This window comes from Trachypithecus francoisi, unplaced genomic scaffold (genome assembly GCF_009764315.1).
Source record: "Trachypithecus francoisi isolate TF-2019V2 unplaced genomic scaffold, Tfra_2.0 Lachesis_group10, whole genome shotgun sequence".
NCBI classification, from domain to species: Eukaryota; Metazoa; Chordata; class Mammalia; order Primates; family Cercopithecidae; genus Trachypithecus; species Trachypithecus francoisi.
The window spans coordinates 129,631,000-129,652,330 of NW_022681455.1; the positions used below are offsets into that span (position 1 = coordinate 129,631,000).

Consider the following 21,331-nt stretch of genomic DNA (forward strand, 5'->3'; position numbering starts at 1 on the left):
TTTTTTTTTTTTTTTTTTTTTTTTTTTCTCTCCGCGTTCCGCCCCGTTGGTTCGTCCGCGCCGGGGGCGGGGCCTGGGCGCCCGCGGGAAATTTGGCGGGAACCGCGCCCGCCCCTTCCTTCTTTCTTCCTTCCTTGCTTTCGCCGCGCACTCCGCCGCCATGGAGCAGCGCCGCGTCACCGACTTCTTTGCGCGCCGCCGCCCCGGGCCCCGCATCGCGCCGCCCAAGCTGGCCTGCCGCACCCCCAGCCCCGTCAGACCCGCACTCCGCGCCCCAGACTCCGCCACCAGCGGCAGCCGCAAGCGCGCCCGCCCGCCCGCCGCCCCCGGACGCGACCAGGCCAGGCCGCCGGCCCGCCGGAGGCTGCGGCTGTCGGCGGACGCGGTGAGGGGCGTGGGGAGACTGAACCCGGGGGGTTGGGGGCGGGGAAACTGAGGCCCGGGAAGCGGGGCTCGGAGAGACTGAGGCCGGGGCTCGGGGGCGGGGAAACTGAGGCCCAGGGGCGGACCTCGGGGAGACTGAGGCCGGGGAGTTGGGGGCGGGAAGACTGAGGCCCGGGGGACACGGCTCGGGGAAACTGAGGCCGAGGGACAGGGGTGGGGAAACTGAGGCAGGAGGGGACGGGGCGGGGAGGCAGGGCGGGGCGCGGGGAACTTGAGGCCGGGGGGCAGGGCACAGGGAACTCTGGGACAGGTCGGGGGACCCTGTGGCCGCCCTGCCACCACTGGGGACTTGGCTGGCTTCTGAGATGAGCAGGAGGCACTGCGGGGCTTGCGCCGGGATCTGATGATGATGATGGGCTGGAAGGGGGGTCCATCCTGGAAACTGCCCCAGAAGGCTAGAGCAAGGCTGTGTCCCCAGCCAGCTTTAGCGCAGACCACAGTCTGCGGGAAGCCCTAAGCCCCCGAGCCATGCCCATCTGTTAACTCAGAGGGGCTTCTGATCCTTCAGGGTCTTCTGCAGAGCCAGGAGCACCAGGTCTTGTCATGGGTTCACCCTTGGGGTCCCTCTCACCAGGTTTCCAGCCCCAGTTCCCCCGAGGCCCCTGACTCCCCCGAGGCCCCAGACATCCCAGCCTGCCCTTCTCTGGGCCAGAAAATAAAGAAATCCACCCCAGCAGCAGGTCAGCCACCCCAGCTGACATCCTCGCAGAAGCAGGTGAGGGGCGGGGCCTGGGGCAGATTGGGGAGGGCTGAGTGGTGCTGAGTGGTGCCGGCCTGACTGCCTGACAGCACCATGTTCCCTGATCCCCCTGAAGGACACCATCTCTGAGCTTGCGTCATGCCTCCAACGGGCCCGGGAGCTGGGGGCAAGAGTCCGAGTGCTGAAGTCCAGTGCCCAGGATGCTGGAGAGTCCTGTACCCCAGAGGCCAATGGCCGCCCTGAGGAGCCATGGTGAGTGCTGAGTGGGTGGCCAGGAGGCCTTGGGAAAGGCCGGCTGGTGGGAGGCATGGCTGGGCGATCCTGGTAGAGGCCCAGGTCTGCTCCGTCCCAGGAGGGAGGTGGTGAAGTCACCAGGGCGTGGAGCCAGACCCCTGAGAAAAAGGTCCTGGGCACTGCTGGCCCTTTGCCCTCAGTCCCTCCTGTTGGGGACAGCTCCTGCCTCCGGGGCTCTGGTAGGTTTCAAATGCTCCTGACGCTTTGGGTGTGTTGTCTGCCCCTGCCCATGAGAGCTGGCGAAACTGGGCTGGGAGAGGGCAGAGCTTCCCTGGGGGTGCCATGTGGACACAGCAGAGCTGGAGTGTGGAGCTGGGCTTTCCTGTCACCAGTGCTACCCCTAATGGTGCCAGTGCTGGTGGCTGTGCAAGGGCCGCGAAAGCCATCGTGTGTGGCGTGGCAGGCCCCATTGGAGGCTCCCTGGTTGACGGGCCTGCTGTGGCATTGGAGGGGTGGGGGCCTGCTGCTTCTCACAAGGCTCCTCCCTCCCTGACAGTGGCGAGAAGGCGCCTGCCTACCAGCGCTTCCATGCCCTGGCCCAGCCTGGCCCACCAGGGCTTGTGCTGCCCTACAAGTACCAGGTGCTGGCGGAGATGTTCCGCAGCATGGACACCATTGTGGGCATGCTCCACAACCGCTCTGAGACACCCACCTTTGCCAAGGTCCAGCGGGGCGTGCAGGACATGATGCGCAGGTGAGTGGCCGCGGGTGGGCTGGGGCTGCCCTGGAGTTGGGGGTGGGCCCGGGCCTGCTGCCTCCTGAGCCGGCCCCCTCCTCCTGTAGGCGTTTTGAGGAGCGCAATGTTGGCCAGATCAAAACTGTGTACCCGGCCTCCTACTGCTTCCGCCAGGAGCGCGGCGTCCCCACCTTCAAGGATGGTGTCAAGAGGTCAGATTACCAGCTCACCATCGAGCCACTGCTGGAGCAGGGTAGGTGCTGGGTGCAAGACCTCGGTTTCCCCATCTGTGACCCATACACTTTCTGGGGTGGGTGTGAGGTGCTGGGCGGCCTGGCCGGGACTTAGGCCTGGACTCGTCCCACAGAGGCTGACGGAGCAGCCCCTCAGCTCACGGCCTCGCGCCTCCTGCAGCGACGGCAGATCTTCAGCCAGAAGCTGGTGGAGCACGTCAAGGAGCACCACAAGGTGAGCGGCCCCCAGCCCTGCTGTGCAAAGATGGTGGTGCCAGCACTGCCTCAGCACGTAACCCTGTGCTTGGAGCATCCCTGCCACCCACGGCTTCTCCCAGGATGGAACCGAGTTGGGTTCACCCTGAGCTGAGGGCTGGTGTGCTCAGGGTGCAGTTGCAGGCACTGAGAAGGTCCCCAAGGCATTCAGCGAGTATAGGCCGTGGGAGGCCGTGTGCTCTCCCTCCAAGCTGAGCACTGGGCAGAGACTAAGTGACTTGCCCAAGGTGGCCCGGCTGAGACGTAAGCATAGACAGCCCCACCTCACATGCATCCTGTCCTTGTCTCAGATGTGCCCAGTGTCACCCATCTGCTCCTCCCCAGGCCTTCCTGGCCTCCCTGAGGCCCCCCATGGTGGTGCCGGAGGACCAGCTGACCCGCTGGCACCCACGCTTCAACGTGGATGAAGTGCCCGACATCGAGCCAGCTGTGCTGCCCCAGCCACCCGCCACGGAGAAACTCACCACTGCTCAGGAGGTGCTGGCCCGGGCCCGCAGCCTGATGTCACCCAGGGTGAGGCTGTGAGGCTTGGGCAGCCCCTTTCTCCCGGGTGGGTGGGCCAGCCTGACCCCGGGCATAAGAGGTGGGGCCTTGGCGATGAGCTTGACGCCTCATCTGGCTTCCTCCTTGGCTGGGGGGTCCAGAGAGTAGGTGGTATTTGCCCTCTGTTCCCAGCTGCAACCTCTAAACCTGTCTCTGCCACTTGCCCCATATAGGGAGTTGGCCCCGGGCAGGCGATGCCGCACACTGGGAAACTGCATTGACTAGCACAGACCACCCAGTGTGCTGGGCTAACTTGTGCCTTGAGATACCAGGGACTCCTGGGCAGAGAGCCAGGGGCATGTTGCCTCCTGTGACCTCTCCGCCCCAACTTGTCCCTCCCGCAGATGGAGAAGGCCTTGAGTCAACTGGCCCTGCACTCTGCTGAGCCCAGCAGCCCTGGGTCCCCCAGGCCAGCACTGCCGGCTACCCCACCAGCCACCCCGCCTGCAGCCTCTCCCAGTGCTCTGAAGGGGGTGTCCCAGGATCTGCTGGAGCGGGTGAGTTGTCCCCAGTGATGGCGGGTGGGGGCCTGGTGATCTGCTGCCCACTAACCAGGTCCTCGCACCTGCTGCAGGTCCGAGCCAAGGAGGCACAGAAGCAGCTGGCACAGATGACGCGGTGCCCGGAGCAGGAGCAGCGGCTACAGCGCCTAGAACGGCTGCCTGAGCTGGCCCGCGTGCTGCGGAGCGTCTTTGTGTCCGAACGCAAGCCTGCGCTCAGCATGGAGGTGGCCTGTGCCAGGATGGTGGGCAGCTGTCGCACTGCCATGAGCCCCGGTACGTGCACGGCGGGGTGAGGGGGCGCGCACAGTGGAACTGCCCAGTACGTGCAAGGTGGGGCAAGGGGGTGCGCACAGTGGAATTGCCCGGTACGTGCACGGCGGGGCGAGGGGGTGCGCACAGTGGAATTGCCCGGTACGTGCACGGTGGGACGAGGGGGTGCGCACAGTGGAATAGCCCGGTACGTGCACGGCGGGGCGAGGGGGTGCGCACAGTGGAATTGCCCGGTGCTGCAGCCGCCTCCCCAGGTTTCTGACCAGAGGTGTCTAACACTGATTTGTTCCATTCAGATGTGCAGTGGGCACTGGCCGCTTGCACTGGTGTGTGCTGGGTGCTTTGCCCTCCTTTGAGCCACCCTTGAGCCTCCACCCAGCCCTTCCACACCTGCAGCCTCTGGAGGCAGCTTCCCTCTCACAGCTCTGGCCTGTTTCTCTGACCGCCTGCAGTGCTTGGTCAGAAGAGGCCCCACATGCACCCTACACTGCCTCCCAGGCCTCTGGTCACCACACTCTGAGCACATGGGGGTCCCGACACTACAGGGCCCCCTCTGCCTCAGGGTTTTCATGGGCTGGCGGCCCCCATGCTCTGTGCCTCCTCACATGGCCTCAACTGTAGGCCTGGCTCTCTCCGCTCACTGTTCATGCCTCCCAGACCTGGGCCTCTGATCAGAACCACTTCTGCCCTAAGGCCCGGGGATGGGGCACTGAGGGCATCCAGGTGGACACAGAGGTTGGGTGGTCAGGCTGGTCTCAAGTGCTGCCCGTGTGGGGCTGGGGCCCAGCACCAGCCTCAGTGTCCCCCTCTCCTCCCACAGGGGAGATGGAGAAACACCTGCTGCTCCTCTCTGAGCTCCTGCCAGACTGGCTTCGCCTTCACCACATTCGCACCGACACCTACGTCAAGCTGGACAAGGCTGCGGACCTGGCCAGCATCACTGCACGCCTGGCCCGCCAGGCCCGCGCTGAAGAGGGGCTGTGAGCCTGGGGGCCACTGGACAGACGGGGGCTGCAGGCTCACTGGCCTGGGGCCACCAGCATTTTCTTTTATGAACATGATGCACTTTGCTCTCCCTTTCCAGAGTGCCCCTGAGGGCCAGAGGCAGAGGTGGGCTGCAGGCTGCACAGCCGAGGGTCTCTGGCTGCGGGTGGTGGCCCCTGCATGGGGCTCACCTGGTGGATTCACATTAAACCAGTTTCTGTGGGCACCTCTGTCCTTGCTGCTGGTGGGGAAGGGAAGCCAGATCCCAGCACCCCCTGGGGGGCCATCAGGGCAGGGGAATGTGGCTGAGGGTGAAGGGGGCTTTGGCAACATGGGGTTGGGTAGTGTGGCTGGCAGGAGGCCATCCCCTCTAATCCTGGAACCTCTGAATATGGGACCGCCCACGGCAAAGGGTGACTTTTGTCATTAAGAACTTCAAGATTGGAGAGGTGATCCTGAATCATCCAGCTGCGCCCCATGTCATCGCAGAGGCCTTCACGAGGGCCAGAGCCAGCCACCTTTGAAGACGTGGCCCTGCCCTGACACAGGCAGCCTGGAGAAGCTGGGCAGGACATCCCTGGAGCCTCCAGAAGCGACTGGCCTGCCCACACACTGACTTCAGTACTATAATAAAGTCGTGCTTACAGCCACTGGATCTGCGGTAGAACCCTTTCAGTAGCATTGGCCGCCTCAGGGTGGGACCTGCATTGACAGACTTAGTTACCCCTGAGCCCTCACTTGCTTCCCTAGAAGACAGGCCCACACGGCCTCTTTTTTTTTTTTTTGAGACGGAGTCTCGCTGTCGCCCGGGCTGGAGTGCAGTGGCTGGATCTCAGTTCACTGCGAGCTCCGCCTCCCGGGTTTACGCCATTCTCCTGCCTCAGCCTCCTGAGGAGCTGGGACTACAGGCGCCGCCACCTCGCCCGGCTATTTATTTTTTTTTTAGTAGAGACGGGGTTTCACTGTGTTAGCCAGGATGGTCTCGATCTCCTGACCTCGTGATCCGCCCGTCTCGGCCTCCCAAAGTGCTGGGATTACAGGCTTGAGCCACCGCACCCGGCCCACACGGCCTCTTTCTGCAGTGCCTGGACAGTTCCGGCTCCTGAGGTGAGAACCAGGCCAGACTCTGCTGGGCACTATGCCAAGCAGCACGTGCCCGTAGTCCAGCTGGTTTGGTGTCCTGGGGCCCCCTGCCCTGGGGAACAGGATGACAGGAGCCGGCTCTGGTGGCAAAGCTGTTTACTGCGTTCTCCCTGTGTGTAATGGGGCCCGGGGTGGCTGAAGCACAGCTTTGCCCCAGGCAGGAACAGGATGACAGGAGCTGGCTCTTGTGGCAAAGCTGTTTACTGCGCTGTCCCCGTGTGTAATGGGCCCAGGCTGGCTGAAGCTCTGCCCCAGGCTTTGGCACTTCCAGCGCCAGGAGAGGTGCTGAACCCAAGCAAGGGATGTGTTCCCTGTGGGCAGCTGGTGCCCCTGGTGACTGCAGAGGTCACTGCAGTTGCCCAGGGCTGAAATGTCCCTGGGCTCCAGCTGCAGATGGGGAGCTGGGAGGCCCTGTAGTCACTCATACTGCAGGAGAGAGAAGAAGGGAACAGGAGCCAGCTTCTCCCTGCCTTTAAGCGAGGTCAGCTCCACCAGGCTCACGCACTCCAGGACCTCGGCCTGCAGGCGGCCCAGCAGCTCACAGGCGGCGTGCATGGTTCCTGGGGATGGGAGGGTGAGGTCCCCGGTTGGCCTGGGCTGCAGAGACTGGGTGCTCCAGGCCAGCCCCTGGGTTGGGGAGGGGAGGGTATGGGGAGAGAGGAAGGTGTCAGCCTGGCCACCAGGCACCCTCTGGACAATAGTAAGCTGCATCCTACGTCATGCACAGCGAGGTCCTGCCCCACTCCCACCAGGCCCTTGGAGCCACAGCAGTTGGCTGCAGGGAGACCCTCACCACCAGTGGCCAGCAGATCATCCACGACGACCACCCTCTGTCCTGGCTCCAGGGCGTCTTTCTGGATCTCCAGCTCAGCCTGGAGTGGGAAGTGGTGTGTCGTCCTCAGCCTCCCGCAGAAAACAACTTTGTGTGCAGAGCTTAGCAGCTGCCACCCTAGGCCCTGACTGCAACCCCACCTTGCTGTTTCCTGGCTGTGTGAGCCCAGCCTGTGTCTCACCCTCTCTGAGCTCCCAAGAGCACTGTAACCACAGCAGCTCCACTTGACACGCCTGGGACGGCCTTTAGAACTGGGGGGGAGTGGCCACGGTGGCCTGGCCCTCCCCTTCCTCTGGCCACCCCAGCCCCCTTACCTTCCCGTACTCCAGGGCATAGGAGGCCCACACAGTGGGGCCTGGCAGCTTCCCCCGCTTTCGGATGAGCACACAGCCCAGTCCAAGCTCCTGGGCCAGGGAGGGGCCAAAGAGGAAGCCTCGGGAGTCTAGGCCTGTCAGGGTGAGTGACAGGAGTGACTTGGCAGCATGGGAGTCCCCAGGGGCCAGGGTTGGCCGGTGGCAAGGGGTACATAGTTGGCTCCCAGCTGAAAGGCCAGTGACGTGCACCATTTAAGGAATGTTACCTGTCACCTACCAGGAGCTGCTTCCAGGTCAGAGTGCAGACCTGGGTCTGTCTTTTAAGGGGCCACTTTCTAGCTGTGGTCCTGGGGGAGTCAGCGCCCCTCTCCCCGAGCTCAGCAGCCCATCTTTTAACTGGGCTGGTAGAAACCTGTCAGGGTTCAACTCTCTCTCAAAAGCAGCTCTGCCCCAGGACTTCTGTCTAGAAAGAGAGTCTCTCGAGGTGACCTGAGCTGTGATAGTTGGGGGACGCTCAGGAAAACCTTGCCCCAGCCTGGCCGGAGGTCAGGGAGGGCTTCCTGCAGGTGGTGAGAAGGGGGCTCTGGCAGTGCTGTGGCTCCAGCAAGAGCTGGCGCTTCCCTCAGGGCAGTGTGCAGGGAGTGGGCTGTCACGCCCTAGGAGAGGCAAGACCACCAGGAACACTGTTCTCCCGGAGGCCTCCAGGCCCCCCTTCCTTGGGTGGGCATTCCATGATCTTCACCAGGGAAGGCCTGGCTCGTGGCAGGCGCTCAATACCAGCTCGCAGAAGGAACAAGAAGCGAGGCAGCTGGGCCCCGTGGATTCAGCTTGGGCACTCCAGGGAGACGAACTAACCCGGCGACTCGGTCACGCCTGTCCTGCGCGGGGGACCCGGAACCTGCGGGCAGGGCCGCCTGCATAGCGCGGCGGCCTCGGGGGCCCAACCTCACAACCCTTCGGGAGCGACCCCAAGCACGGTGCCCGTCCCGGCGCCCCCGAAGGACCCCAAAAACCCTCCCCCAAGCAGACGCGCAGAGCCCACGTGCTACCCTCTGCACGCGCGCAGGCAGAGGCGCCCCGGATGCGGCCACGCGGCACTCGCCTGCGATGTAGTCGATGCGGCCCCCGTGGGTCGCCTTCAGGTGTCGCGCCAGGAGGCCGATGGCGGCGCGGAAGGAGGCGGGGTCCTTCAGGACGGGCGAGATGTCCCTGGACCCAAGGACAGGCCTGGTGACGCCGGGGCCGAAGGAGGGCAGCGGCCCCGGGGGCGAAGGACGAGGGTTCCCGCCCTGCCCGCCCCGCTTGCCGGACAGTCCCGAGGTCGCGGGCAACGCTCTCCCATCCGCAGGCCCGCAGGTCGGGACGCCACGAGGGCGGCCTGCGCTTGCACCTGAATAACACGCCCGGGGTGGGGAAGTCGGGGAAGCTGCGGATCCGCCGCTCAACCAGCTGCAGCTCGGGATCCGCCATGGCCGCGTGCGAGGAGCCAGCGGCGGCCCGAGCGCGCCTGCGCAGAGACTGGCGGGGCCGCCACGAAGGGCGGGGCATCCCGGGGGTGGGGGCGGATGCGTGGGTGAGGGGCGGGGCTTCCGCGGGGAGGCGCGTCCCTCGCCGGAAGTGTGTACCGTATTTCATGGACTCCTAGGCGCCATCGATTTTAAGACGCGCTCGCATTCCACGCACCACTGAGCAGAACATTCGAACCGGACAAAGGTGCAAGTCAAGGCGCCCTTCCTTTTTTCGGGCCGCGCCTCTGACTGCAGCCAGGCAGCTGTGGGCCGCGGCCCTGGCGGCTGGAGGAGGGGCGTGAGCTCGTCTCGCCCACGCACCTGGCGCGGCACCTCGCCCTTTCTCGGCTATTGGCCGAGATCCCCACGCTGCGCGCGGGAGGCTGGCGCGCGGGAGGCCGGCGCGCGGGAGGCCGGCGCGCGCGGGGTGGAGGAGGGCGTGAGGAAGGAGTCCAAGTAGCAGGAGGGCGGTGCAGGGCCCGGAGGGAGCAGCCCAGGGCAGAGGCGGCGGGCTTGGGCTGGACCGGCCGGGGGCGCTGGCCTCTCGCGGATGGATGGGCCCTGCCGTTTGAGGTGGCTCTTCCTGGCCCGGACCTGGGGGAGAGAAGCCGGAAGGCGTGGCCAGGCCAGGGGGCGCATCCACGATGGCAGAGGCACTTCTGTCCGCCTGCAGAGGCCAGGTGACTCCTCAGCCTTGGGGTAGGGAGCTGTGAACCCCCTGGCCGCCCGAGGACTGGTACTCAGGGGGTTGCGTGAGGCACAACTCCCTCCAAACACAATTTCCTTTCAAAAAAATCCCCAGAGCTAAAATGCCTTTTGCTCTAGTCCAAGACTTTTATTCGTTTCGCGGCCTTTTTTTTTTGAGACGGAGTCTCGCTCTGTCGCCCAGGCTGGAGTGCAGTGGCGCCATCTCAGCTCACTGCAAACTCCACCTCCTGGGTTCATGGCATTCTCCGGCCTCAGTCTCCTGAGTAGCTGGGACTACAGGTGCCCGCCACCACACCCGGCTAATTTTTTTGTATTTTTAGTAGAGACGGGGTTTCACCGTGTTAGCTAGGATGGCCCTGATCTCCTGACCTCGTGATTCACCCGCCGTGGACTCCCAAAGTGCTGGGATTACAGGCGTGAGCCACCGCGCCTGGCCCATCATTTCACAATTTTTCCAGTTCAGCTTTGGCCTGGCAGTTACTGCAGAAGGGAAAGCCCACTCAGTGGAAGGCAGCCCCCAGGAGCCTTCGGAGGGTGAAGGCCGGAGGCTGCGTATGGCTGCTGGGGTCCCCATTCCAGGGCGGGTGGGGGACCCATCCTGTGATGCCGAGGGGCGTGGCAGCGGCTGCCTCGAAGTGTGCCATGGTCAGGGCCGGCCCCAGACCTCTAGGGAAGGTGCAAATGGAGGACCCTGATACCTTCACATCCCTGCGGAAGCTGCCACATGAGCCGGCCCCACCGGGCCAAGTGTGTGAGCTGCACTTAAGCCGTCCACATCCAGCCCAGGAGGCCTCGGCCTTCCCCTCCTTCTTCCTGATTCTGTCTCCCAGGTGGCCCGAGGGGGGCCTGGGGAGGGTTCAACACAGAATTGGCCCTGTCATCTCCTTCAACCCCGGGCTGTTGGGCTGGTGTGGGAACAGCAGGGAGCCCAGAGTCCTGCCCTTTGGCAAGGAATGCAGCGCTGGGCTCTGGAGAAGGTGGGAGGCGGCTGGAGCTGGGCGCCTGATCCTTGGCAGCTGCTGGGAAGGTATAAAAGGAAAATAAATCTTGGGACCCCAAAATCACTAAGGCGAGAAAAGTCAAGCTGGGAATTAGGCAAACCTGCCTCCTGTTTTATTTCTAAATAACATAGCTGCAATGATAAAGACTACATGCCTCCCTCATAATTAGTGCCCAAGGAAATTCCTTGTGGACAAAGGACAGACGGAACTGGAGGTCACCCCTCTGGGGCTCCCCTGAGGCAAACGCTTATCTGATCGCTCCTCTCCCTTATTGTTAACATAAAAATGCGGATTCACTGGGCCAGACTCTATCATGTATTCAGTGGAAGGCTGGCCGAACCAATGTACGTCTTACACATACTGATCTTACGTCTCCCTAAGACGTAAAGGCAAACTGTACCCCCAGCCAACTCGGGCTTGTGTTTCCAGGGCCTCCTGAGGCTGTCACGGGCGCATTCTTAATAAACTTTCTAAATTGACCGAGACCTGTCTCAGATATTTGGGGTTCACAAAAGCGTGAGACGGCAGTGTCCTGAGGTCTGAGGCGCCGTGGGCGAAGAGGGTGGTCCTGAGATCTGAGGCGCCGTGGGCGAGGAGGAGGGCCGAGCACACTCCAGGGTCAGGTCCTGGGCAGGTGGAGTCGTGCCGTCCCCCTGTGTCTGCAGGTGCCGTCTGTCCGGCCTGGGCAGGGTCGGGGGAGCACCGAGGCCAGAGCCATCCTCCCCCCGGGCACTTGCAGAGCCAACCGGAGATTCCAGGCCTGACCTGGGTCCACGCAGGTGCTAGTGGGACCAGAGGCACTTCTTGGGAATGGACTCTGGAGGTGTCAGACACTTCCCTAACTTTTCACAGCCCGGGGGTGCCCAGTTCTGGGAAATGAAAATTGAGAAAAACAACATGCAGTTATTCCAAGCTCCTGCGGGCCCAGCAGCAGCACTCTGTGGTTCTGTTTGGAGACAGTCTCGCTCTGTCACCCAGGCTGGAGTGCAGTGGCGCGATCTCGACTCACTGCAACCTCTGCCTTCCGGGTTCAAGCAATTCTCCTGCTTCAGCCTCCCGAGTAGCTGCTGGGATTACAGGCATGGCTATAATCCATGCCTGGCTAATTTTTGTATTTTTAGTAGAGACGGGGTTTCACCATCTTGACCAGGCTGGTCTTGAACTCCGGACCTCGTGATCCACCCGCCTAGGCCTCCCAAGGTGCTGGGATTACAGGTGTGAGCCCCCATGCCCTGCCATTTATTTATTTTTAATAGAGACAAGGGTTCCCCATGTTGGCCAGGCTGGTCTCAAACTTCTGACCTCAGGTGATCCGCCTGCCTTGGCCTCCCAAAGTGCTGGAATTACAGGCGTGAGCCACCACACTTGGTCTTGAGCAGTTTTGATGTGTCCCCCGCCCAGTCCAATCCCCAACTCCCATCTCATTGGCCTCAGTGTGGCGGCCCCCGCAGTCCAGGCGGGCAGCTACACAGACGCCTCCCCAGGAATCATGGGAACTTGGGAGACGGTGCCCCCCCGACTCAGCCTCTCAGCTCTGAAGAGGCTGCTGTTGGAGGAGTGAGAACTTGGCAGGGAAGTCCCGGGTGTGGGGGATGCAGCTGCCAAGTGGCTGAGGGCCTCTGTGTGGCCAGCGGTGTTAGAAAGGCCCACCCTGACCCTCCCAACTCATCACCCTCTCCTGCAGCTTCAGCTTCTCAAGAAGCCTTTTCCGGGGAGGAGCCGGTCCCCACTGCGCTGCTGGGCTCAGTTCAGTGCGGCACTGAGCGGAGCCTGCACCCCTCCATCGCCTGGGTGCGTGGGGACCTCAGCGCAGCCCCACTTAGTGGAAGCCTTGCTTGGTGGGAGGGCACTTTTTTTTTGAGACGGAGTCTCGCTCTGTCGCCCAGGCTGGAGTGCAGTGGCCGGCTCTCAGCTCACTGCAAGCTCCGCCTCCCGGGTTTACGCCATTCTCCTGCCTCAGCCTCCCGAGTAGCTGGGACCACAGGCGCCGCCACCTCGCCCGGCTAGTTTTTTGTATTTTTTAGTAGAGACGGGGTTTCGCCGTGTTCGCCAGGATGGTCTCGATCTCCTGACCTCGCGATCCACCCGTCTCGGCCTCCCAAAGTGCTGGGATTACAGGCTTGAGCCACCGCGCCCAGCCAGTGGGAGGGCACTTTTCCTGGCAACAGAAAGGGAGACTTATGCCCCTAAGAGGAGCCTTCTTGGCTGAAATGGGTGCAGTTTGGTTCTGTGTCTCCATCCAGGCCACCTCTGTGCCACGTCAGATGCCGCATGGCCCTGAGGGCACTTTCCCGTCGGGACAGACTTTGAATTCTGGGTGCTGCTCAATCAGAGGACTAAGGACGCTCTCCAGCCCTGGGCGGCAGCAGGCATGCCACATGAGTGTCCCTGCCCCCTTGGCCACCAGAGCAGGGGTGGGCTTGGGTGAGGAGGTTGCTCCCAAACTCCAGGGGCAGCAGAGGCAGCCACAGGGTGTGTGTGAGTCTGCGTTTCTCAAAGGCTGCTCAGCTGTCCCAGGAGCAGGGGTCCAGGTGGTCAGACTCCCTCTACTCTGTGTCACAGATACCACTGAGCCCCTTGGCTGGGGCTGGCCTGCAGTTGGTGGGGACAGAGGGCAGGGAAGGGGTGAGGAGGGCAAGTGGCCCCCAGGCTTCACACGCGTGCCTGTGCATCTCCTCCATGGCTCTGCTCACAGTGGCGTCTGGGCCCCTCAGACCCCAGTGGCTCAGCTCGCCAGGTCTGAGTTGGCACCCTTTTTCCCCCTGCAGAGGGCACAGATGTGGAGGTGGCGGCAGTTCCCCCAGTGCCCAGGAGATGGCAGCAGCAGCCAGGCTGTGCGCCCCTCTCCCCTGCCCTGGGCCCCCTGTCTCCATGGCTGGTGTGGCCTGCACCAGTGGAGCCATTGCAGCCTGGGTCGCAGAACAGGACCCAGCAGCACAGACTGGGATTGGGTGTGGAAGGCAGAAGCCCAGGGATCCTCCACGGCTGGTGGCCCTGGGCTCCTGCGGCCTGAGACTCAGGGGTCCTGAGACAGGGACCTCCCTGCTCCACTGCTGAGTGCAGAGGCAGGGATGCCAACTGCCCAGGTCCCTTGGAAGGAAGGGCTCTGAATATCTTCCTATGAAACTTGCCAAGCACCCCCGCTAGCCCCCCAACTAACGGAGGTGGCCCTGCCCCACCCAGTCCTAAATGACCCCTGCAGGGTGGACCCTCCCTGGGCAGGAACAAGGCCATCTGCCCTCCATGGTCCTCATTGCTGGGAGGTGTTGCTGATGTCCGGCGCTCTCCTGTTCCACCTGCCGGCCCATGCTGTGGCTCCCTGGCTGTGCAGAGCCACCACCTTCCTTCCCACGTCACGGCGGGTACCCAGCGGCTCCCATGCGGCAGCCAGGTCCTTTGGCCCACATAACAGGAGCCCAGGCTGAAGGCTGCAGCTGCCCCGGGGTCCTGAGCTCCTGCGGTTTCACTCGGCGGATCCAGGGGCTGTGGGCAGCCACGCTCAGCCCACGTAAACAGGTAAGTGGTGGCTCAGGGGCCTGGAGGCTGGGTTTGGCCATCTCCACTGTGCTCTGTGAGCTCTGGGCACCCGGGAGTGACACTGCAGACCTGTGTGTGGCCCGTTTTTGCCGACTGGAGTGAAGGCTGCACATGTCCCATCTGAAGGAGCTGTGAAGGCCTTCCCTGCTGGGACCCACATCAGCTGTGCTGGGAAAAAGGCCTTTGCGGCCACTGCACACTCAGGATGGCTGGGCCGTCCACACCCCGCCCTAGGGGACCCCCAAGCAGGGGACAGAGAAGCTGCTCCTAAGAGGCCCTGACTGCGGCCCCCGGGTCTGGACAAGGAGACGCATTGTTTGTGTCTTGAACACAGACTTCAGGGGAACTCTGGAGGCACATCTATGCTTGCGTTTCTGGCCGATGCTGGTGTGATTAGGCCGTTTCTCCATTGGAGGTGAACATGGCCTGGTCTCGTCAGGCCGCAAGGAGACGCTGCTCTGGGTGACTGAGTGGAATCAGGTCTGACACGAAGGTCCCTGGGGCTGGCCCAGCATGAAGGAGGCACAATGGGAACCTTGCAGGTGGGCCCTGGGGCCGCCGCCACTCACAGTGCAGCACCAGTCCGCCCGGGACCCAGCAGCAGTGCCGTTCCTGCCTCAGTGCCTGCAGAGCCTGGGGATTCGGGTGTCACCACAGGGGCCCCCCAAGGAGAAGCTGCCCGTGTGGGAGTCAAGGACTAGGGGACCACGGCCCCTCTCATGCTCCCTGCTGTCCCCCAGTGACCACCTGTGGGGCGCAAGAGAGGGATCTTGGAGCTCCCCAGTCTCAGCTCAGCCAGGCAGAGGCCCGAGTGGCTGGCTCTGGACCTGCAGCTGCCCTGGCGCAGTGTTGTTCTGGTCCCCGAGTTGCTCGGCTCCAGCTCCCTGAATCCTGGATGCCACCACGTGTGCTCTGAGACACGAGGGCCTTACCACTGATGGAGACAGGGAAGAGCCCCTACCCCCGCCCTGTGCTGGCCACCGTTCATCCTGGGGCCCCAGGTGGGTGGCTGCGGCCCTGACAGAGATGGCCGCCTGCATACCAGCCACTTACCATGACTGCCCAGTTGCACACGTTGAGCTGGGGCTGCCCGGGGACCAAGGCCTCCTGGTGCTGCTGGACGACCGAGGTGATCCTGCTGAGGGCCTCCTGGTACTCAGCGCTGGCAAAGCTGGGGACAGAGAGTTCTGGTCACATGGCTATGGCTGCAGGGGTGCGCCTGGGGCTGACAGTGAAGGACAGGGAGGGGCTGGCCTGGAAAGGCTGAGGCTTCCGGGGTCTAATGGGCCGAGAACCACAGTGGGCAGTCACTGTGGACCACGTGCTCAAGCCTGCAGCGCCCCAGGCCTCGCTAGGACAGACAGCAGGCACCTGAGCCATCCTCTGCCCTCAGACTCACGGGCAACGGAGGAAATGAAGGCTCGGGAGGCCAAGCGCTGGCAGAGAGGCTGTGAGCAGAACCGTCCCGTCCTGTCCCCACCAGGGTGACCTGCCTGTGACCGGGACCTGGGACGTGTAGGCTGGGACCTGTGTGTGGGTCTCCCCAGTACTCGCTACTACGTAAACATTTACAAATACGACACAACCTTGTTTCACTGCAAAAGCAACGTCATCCTATTGCCCCAAAAAAGCGGGAAATGGAGGGGAACGGCGTCTGTGGTTCTAAAATTCCAATGCAAGCACGCGGAGTGTTCGGATTCCTTTCATTTTCACGAAGGTACGATTATACAACTCGACGAGGTGCCGTGAGGGCCGCAGTTTGCGATGCTGTGAATCTAGGGTCTGTGGCGCTGTCATGCCGGGCTCTGAGGACATCTGCAGAGATGATGCTTTTTCACCATCTTCATCACTTCTAATATCGCCAACATGCACGTGAACAGACACCTGCCACCACTGTCATCGCGGAGATGCAGGGAGGAACCTCCACGAGTGTGAGGCTGAAGCCGGAGCTTGTCACTGCCCAGGCCGGGAGCCGCGTTGCTGCTGGTGGGGACGCGGACTGGAGCAGCCACTCTGGAAGGCGGTGTGGCAGCTCCTCACAAAGCTAGAGATGAGGTTACCAGGTGAGCCAGCTCCCCTCCTGATGGCCGCACCTGTCCAGGCCCAGCACCTCCTGGGAGGTGAGCGCAGACTCACCTAAGCCCAGTCTCTCTGCCCTGGACCCTCACCAGGCTGTGAGAACTGGTTTTTAGCTCCAGAACCTTCCATAAAAACGAGGTTTCACACAGAAGCTGCATGCAACAGGAATGGGGATGTGCCCCCCTCCCCACCCCCACCACCTGCCCCAGCCTCTTTCTGCTCCATCCACCCACTCCCTGCTGAGGCCTCAGGCCTGGGGTTGCATCAGAGGGCGACCTCCAGGAGAGCTGGGTTCCTTCAGGGCTCCCCGCTTGGTGCCTGCGGAGATGCCTGTCATGGTCCCAGCCTGGGCTTCATACCGCATCCCTGAGCACATCTCCCGCCGCCCCTCCTGCAGGCAGCCTGGTGGCAGGGTCCATTTTTAATCCAGGAGGGCCTCAGGTGCGTTTCTGTTTTTGCAGGATTCTGTGGCCAAATACTTGTGGTTGAGAACCGGCGAGAACTGCACCCGCACCTCCTGACCACCGCACCTCCTGACGGCGAGTGTCCCTGAAGGCCCGGCCTGGCTTGTTGCTTTAATCTTGTTTATTTCATTTAGTTTTTAGAGACAGGATCTTGCTCTGTTACCCAGGCTGGAGTGGTGAGAAGATGGCTCACTGCAGCCTTTGACCTTCCAGGCTCAGGCTCAAGCCACCTTCCGGCCTCAGTCTTTGACCTTCTGGGCTCAGGCTCAAGCCATCTTTCTGCCTCAGTTTTTGACCTTCTGGGCTCAAGCCATCTTCCTGCCTCAGTCTTTGGCCTTCCGGGCTCAAGCTCAAGCCATCTTCCTGCCTCAGTCTCTTGAGCAGCTGGGACCATAGATCACCATGCTTGGCTAATTTCAATTTTTACTATTATTTTTGAGACAGAGTCTTGTTGTTGCCCGGGCTGGAGTGCAGTGGCGCACGGTCTCGGCTCACTGCAAGCTCCGCCTCCCGGGTTCACGCCCTTCTCTTGCCTTAGCCTCCTCAGCAGCTGGAACTACAGGCACCCGCCACCTCGCCCAGCTAATTTTTTGTATTATTTTTAGTAGAGATGGGCTTTCACTGTGATAGCCAGGATGGTCTCGATCTCCTGACCTAGTCATCTGCCTGCCTTGGTCTCCCAAAGTGCTGGGATTACAGGTGTGAGCCACCGGTGGCGCCTGGCCTTACTAACTTTTTTTGAGACAGAGTCTCGCTCTGTTGCCCAGGCTGGAGTGCAGTGGTACAATCTCGGCTCACTGCAAGCTCTCCCTCCTGGGTTCACGCCATTCTAGTGCCTCAGCCTCCCAAGTAGCTGGGACTATAGGCACCTGCCACCGCACCTGGCTTTTTTGTATTTTTAGTAGAGACAGCGTTTCACTATGTTGGTCAGGCTGGTCTCGAGCTCCTGACCTCGTGATCTGCCTGCCTAGCCTCCCAAAGTGCTGGGATTACAGGCATGAGCCACTGTGCCTGGCCTTAATATTTTATTTTCTGTATCAGTGAGGTCTTGCTATGTTGCCCAGGCTGGTCTCAAACTCCTGGGCTCAAGTAATCCTCCTACCTCGGCCTCCCAAAGTGCTGGGATCACAGGTGTGAGTGACCGTGCCTGGCCCTGTCTTTTTTTTTTTTTTGATACGGAGTCTTGCTCTGTCGCCCAGGCTGGAGTACAATGGTGCGATCCTGGCTCACTGCAACCTCTGCCTCCTGGGTGCAAGCAATTCTTCTGTCTCACCTTCTCAAGTAGCTGGGATTACCGGCACCCACCACATCCAGCTAATTTTTTGTATTTTTGGTAGAGATGGGATTTCACCATGTTGGCCAGGCTGGTCTCAAACTCCTGACCTCAGGTGATCGACCCACCTCAGCCTCCCAAAGTGCTGGGATTACAGCCGTGAGCCATGGCGCCCGGCCACCCATCTTATTTAGAGAGGCTCCCAGAAAAGCAACATGTGTATCTGTGTCTGAGAAGCACCCCACGGTGAATGAGGCTGTGTTATGGGTATCTGACCTCAGGGATAGTGGTTCTCAAAGGCGTGGCTGACAGCTGCCTCCTTGTAACCCCCTCGGGAAAGCTGTGCCTGCTGCCTGGGTTTGCTTTAAACTAACCTGTGAGGGCGGGGCTGGGTGGCTGTGGTGGGGGGTGGGACTGTCTGCTCCAGCCTGGCTGGAGGGGCTCCAGCAAATGCAAGTTGGGGAGCAGCGGCCCGGAGAACCCCCCTGTGGATGCCAATCACACCCAGTGGACGCCAGGGGGCACTGCCATCGAGGCTTTCACCTCAGGTGGTCCCTGGAGCGACCAGGCTGTGGGGGCTGGCGGGCACCGGGCTCCCAGACGGTCCCTCCAGCTCCACAAAGCCCCAGGCTCCAGGCTCCCCATGGTTTGTGGTGATCATGAGTCCCCGGGGGCTTCTGTCTCTGCGAGTGCCCGGCACCCCCACGACAAATGGCCATGAGATGGGCTTAAAACAGTAAACTGCAGACGCCGGCCCCTCGCTGTCCAGAGGCTGGGCTGAAACCAAGGGCCTCAGGGCCACGCACCCCTGGAGGAAATGGGGCTCCTTCCTGCCTCTTCCAGCTCCAGTGGCCCCAGGTGAGCCCAGGCTGGTGGCGCTCGGTCCAGTCCCCGCCTCGTCCCCTGTGCCCTTCACCCGTGTGTGTCTCCTCCCTCTGGACTCACCGCACTTGGCCTTGGACCCAGGGTCACCTGCTCCAGGACGACCCCAGCTCCACCCGTGCCTTCATCACAAGGCAAAGGCCCTACTTCCCTTCAGGCCAAGCTGGGAGGTGTGGGTGGCCCTGTCCACTCCAGGCTCCGTGCTGCCTTCCCGCAGTCACCATCCTGGGCTTCTGAGCTGGACGCTCGGTGGAGGAGAGGTGCTGCTGAGGAAGTGCCCAAATGGTCCCTGAGGGCATGGGAGGGCTCCAGCCCAGGAACCTCAGCGCAGGCTCAGCCCCGTGGCAAGGCGGTTGCCCCATCCAGAGAGTGCAGGAGCCTCGAGCCACCTTGGCAGTGGTGCTGCCACCCTCGGTCCTGTACTGCTCTCTGCTGCCTCCCACTGGCCCTACACAAACCCAGGCCCCCTGGTAAGCAGAGAACCGCCTGGGCAGAGAGCAACTGCTGTGCTCGAGCCTAGCTCTGCCTCTGCCCAGCCACTCCCCTGAAGCTCCTGGGTCTGCCCAGGACCAACCCGACAGTGCAGGAGGGCCGGAAACGCACGTGCCCAGAACCCCAGACCTCAGCAGGGACTGGGGACTGCTCATCCTGCTGGGGTGAGGTGGAGAAGCCTCCAGGTAGGCCTAGTCCAAGGAGACAGCTTTGGACAAAAAAAAAAGGAAGCCAGAGAGGGGTCTCCAGCCAAGCGTTGGGGCCTCTGTGTCGCCCCTAAGGAGCTGCCAGAGGGCACGTGGGTTTGGAACTGGTGACCGTGACCCTTGAGACTCCCAAGGGTAAGAGGAGGGCTTCCCCCCTGAAAGCTGGCAGGCAATGGCACAGGCTCCAGCATCCTCGATGGGGTGAGGACAAGGCCCAGAAAGCAGAGGGTGGAGCTGGGGCTGGCAGCTTTCTGCCATTCCTCCTCCTGGCCCCAGGGCCTGGACACCTCCCCTCTGGCCTCAGCCATCCCCAAAGGCAGTTCAGAGTTGGGGACACATCACTGGGGGCCGGATGGACGGTGGCACAGAAGTGGGGAGACCACCAGGGTGGGCAGGAGCAGGCACCCTGAGAGGAAGGCAGGCCACCAAGCATGTGTGGGCACGAAACAGCAAGAGGAGGCACAGGCACGGGGAGGCGGCGGGCAGGGTGCAGAGGGGCTCCGTCCCTGTGGAGCCTGCGTTTGGGGGAGTCGGGCTGGGCACGGGGAGGCGGCGGGCAGGGTGCAGAGGGGCTCCGTCCCTGTGGAGCCTGCGTTTGGGGGAGTCCGGCTGGGCACGGGGAGGCGGCGGGCGGGGTGCAGAGGGGCTCCGTCCCTGTGGAGCCTGCGTTTGGGGGAGTCCGGCTGGGCACGGGGAGGCGGCGGGCAGGGTGCAGAGGGGCTCCGTCCCTGTGGAGCCTGCGTTTGGGGGAGTCCGGCTGGGCACGGGGAGGCGGCGGGCAGGGTGCAGAGGGGCTCCGTCCCTGTGGAGCCTGCGTTGGGGGAGTCCGGCTGGGCACGGGGAGGCGGTGGGCAGGGTGCAGAGGGGCTCCGTCCCTGTGAAGCCGGCATTTGGGGGAGTCGGGCTGGGCACGGGGAGGTGGCGGGCAGGGTGCAGAGGGGCTCTGTCCCTGTGGAGCCTGCATTTGGGGGAGTGTGGCTGGCACTGCCCCAGCAGTCAGGAGGCCCTGAACTGACTTACCTCAGGGGGAACCTCTCCCCCGGGTCCCGTCCCAGGTGGAAGATCAGGGGCAGCTTCGTGTGGTCTTCCAGGTTGTGAGTCGTGACCCCTGAAACGTTCTGCCCAGGGCAGAAATCAATGCCCTGCAATGAGAACAGGAGGAAAGGTGTGTCCTGGAGCCCCTGACTGCAGCTGTGAGGGACCTGTGTCCTGGAGCCCCTAACTGGGGGCTGTGGGGGGCCTTGTCTGCCTGTGCCTAGCAGTGTCCCTGGTACTCAGCATGGTGCAGGGCACTGGCTGAACGCTGAAGGACTACGGGGCCTGTAGGCATCCTGTGGAGGAGGTGAAGCCACCCGCTCTGGACCCCCGAGATGCGTAGCTGGCATGCCTCACGTACCCTGTTTTCTTCTTTGTGGGGCAGGTGAGTGTCTTTAAAACACCTTAGCCAGCCTCACATCTGGACAGCCACTCATTTCATGGAGGAATGCCCCTTTTAACACCCCACTCTCTGCTGGGGATGGGAGGGAGGGCCTGCCCTGGGAGAAGGGAGAGCCACAATGCTCAGAATCCCTAGAGAAACCCTGACACAGGAAGAGCAGGACCAACACCTGAAAGGCAAAGAGAAAACACAGACAACAGAAACAGACCCAGGGAGCTGACGCAGATTCACACGCTCAAGAAGGGCGAGGATTTCACAGTAACCACAATTCTCTCTCTGCTGCCCGCCCCCCCACCGGGCTCGCTGATTCGGGAAGGGGAGGTATGCCTCTAATATTCCCAGAGGGGGTGCTGCAGGCCAAGGCGTTCATCCGAGGACTGTGCCATGGGCTCCAGCAGCCGGGAGACTGGGCCACTGTGTGCAGGGATCCCTTAAGCCTTGAGCCAGGGTGGGCTGGGGCAAGTGCAGCCGAGCTGCTTGCCTCTGGCACCAGTGACTGAACAGCTCCTGTGGGCATCAGCCATCTGACAA

At 62.5% G+C, this 21,331-nt stretch overlaps 3 protein-coding genes across 10 annotated transcripts in view; 1 reads left to right on the forward strand and 2 right to left on the reverse strand.

Annotated features, from left to right (window-relative positions):
• Positions 1 to 34: 34 nt before the first annotated feature.
• On the forward strand, positions 35 to 5,149 carry CDT1 (chromatin licensing and DNA replication factor 1). Of its 2 annotated transcripts, none has more exons than XM_033219346.1 (10): positions 35 to 385; positions 953 to 1,159; positions 1,260 to 1,396; positions 1,935 to 2,132; positions 2,222 to 2,367; positions 2,482 to 2,582; positions 2,948 to 3,136; positions 3,511 to 3,663; positions 3,741 to 3,942; positions 4,760 to 5,149. In XM_033219346.1, the coding sequence occupies exons 1-10, from the start codon at positions 161 to 163 to the stop codon at positions 4,921 to 4,923; spliced, it is 1,722 nt and encodes a 573-aa protein (XP_033075237.1). In that variant the 5' UTR covers positions 35 to 160; the 3' UTR covers positions 4,924 to 5,149. The 2 variants fall into 2 exon arrangements, with proteins under 2 accessions (XP_033075237.1, XP_033075238.1); XM_033219347.1 differs by having other exon boundaries at positions 37 to 385; positions 1,019 to 1,159.
• Positions 5,150 to 6,147: 998 nt separating this feature from the next.
• Positions 6,148 to 8,763, reverse strand: APRT (adenine phosphoribosyltransferase). Of its 3 annotated transcripts, none has more exons than XM_033219348.1 (5): positions 8,603 to 8,763; positions 8,315 to 8,421; positions 7,213 to 7,346; positions 6,860 to 6,938; positions 6,148 to 6,626 (listed from the first exon to the last, which is right to left on the reverse strand). In XM_033219348.1, the coding sequence occupies exons 1-5, from the start codon at positions 8,758 to 8,760 to the stop codon at positions 6,484 to 6,486; spliced, it is 621 nt and encodes a 206-aa protein (XP_033075239.1). In that variant the 5' UTR covers positions 8,761 to 8,763; the 3' UTR covers positions 6,148 to 6,483. The 3 variants fall into 3 exon arrangements, with proteins under 3 accessions (XP_033075239.1, XP_033075240.1, XP_033075241.1); XM_033219349.1 differs by having other exon boundaries at positions 6,148 to 6,693; XM_033219350.1 differs by lacking the exon at positions 7,213 to 7,346 and having other exon boundaries at positions 8,262 to 8,421.
• A 1,744-nt stretch (positions 8,764 to 10,507) lies between these two features.
• Positions 10,508 to 21,331, reverse strand: part of GALNS (galactosamine (N-acetyl)-6-sulfatase) — a 47,151-nt gene continuing 36,327 nt past the window's right edge. For 4 of the 5 annotated variants that reach the window (XM_033219341.1, XM_033219343.1, XM_033219344.1 and 1 more), the window contains 3 exons: positions 20,383 to 20,504; positions 15,020 to 15,137; positions 10,508 to 11,298 (listed from right to left, as the gene is read on the reverse strand). In XM_033219341.1, coding sequence (XP_033075232.1) covers positions 11,212 to 11,298; positions 15,020 to 15,137; positions 20,383 to 20,504 — 327 coding nt within the window. In that variant the 3' untranslated portion in view covers positions 10,508 to 11,211. Of the gene's footprint in view, positions 11,299 to 12,473; positions 13,192 to 15,019; positions 15,138 to 20,382; positions 20,505 to 21,331 lie in introns of those variants that run through there. The other variant, XM_033219342.1, reaches the window with a different exon arrangement.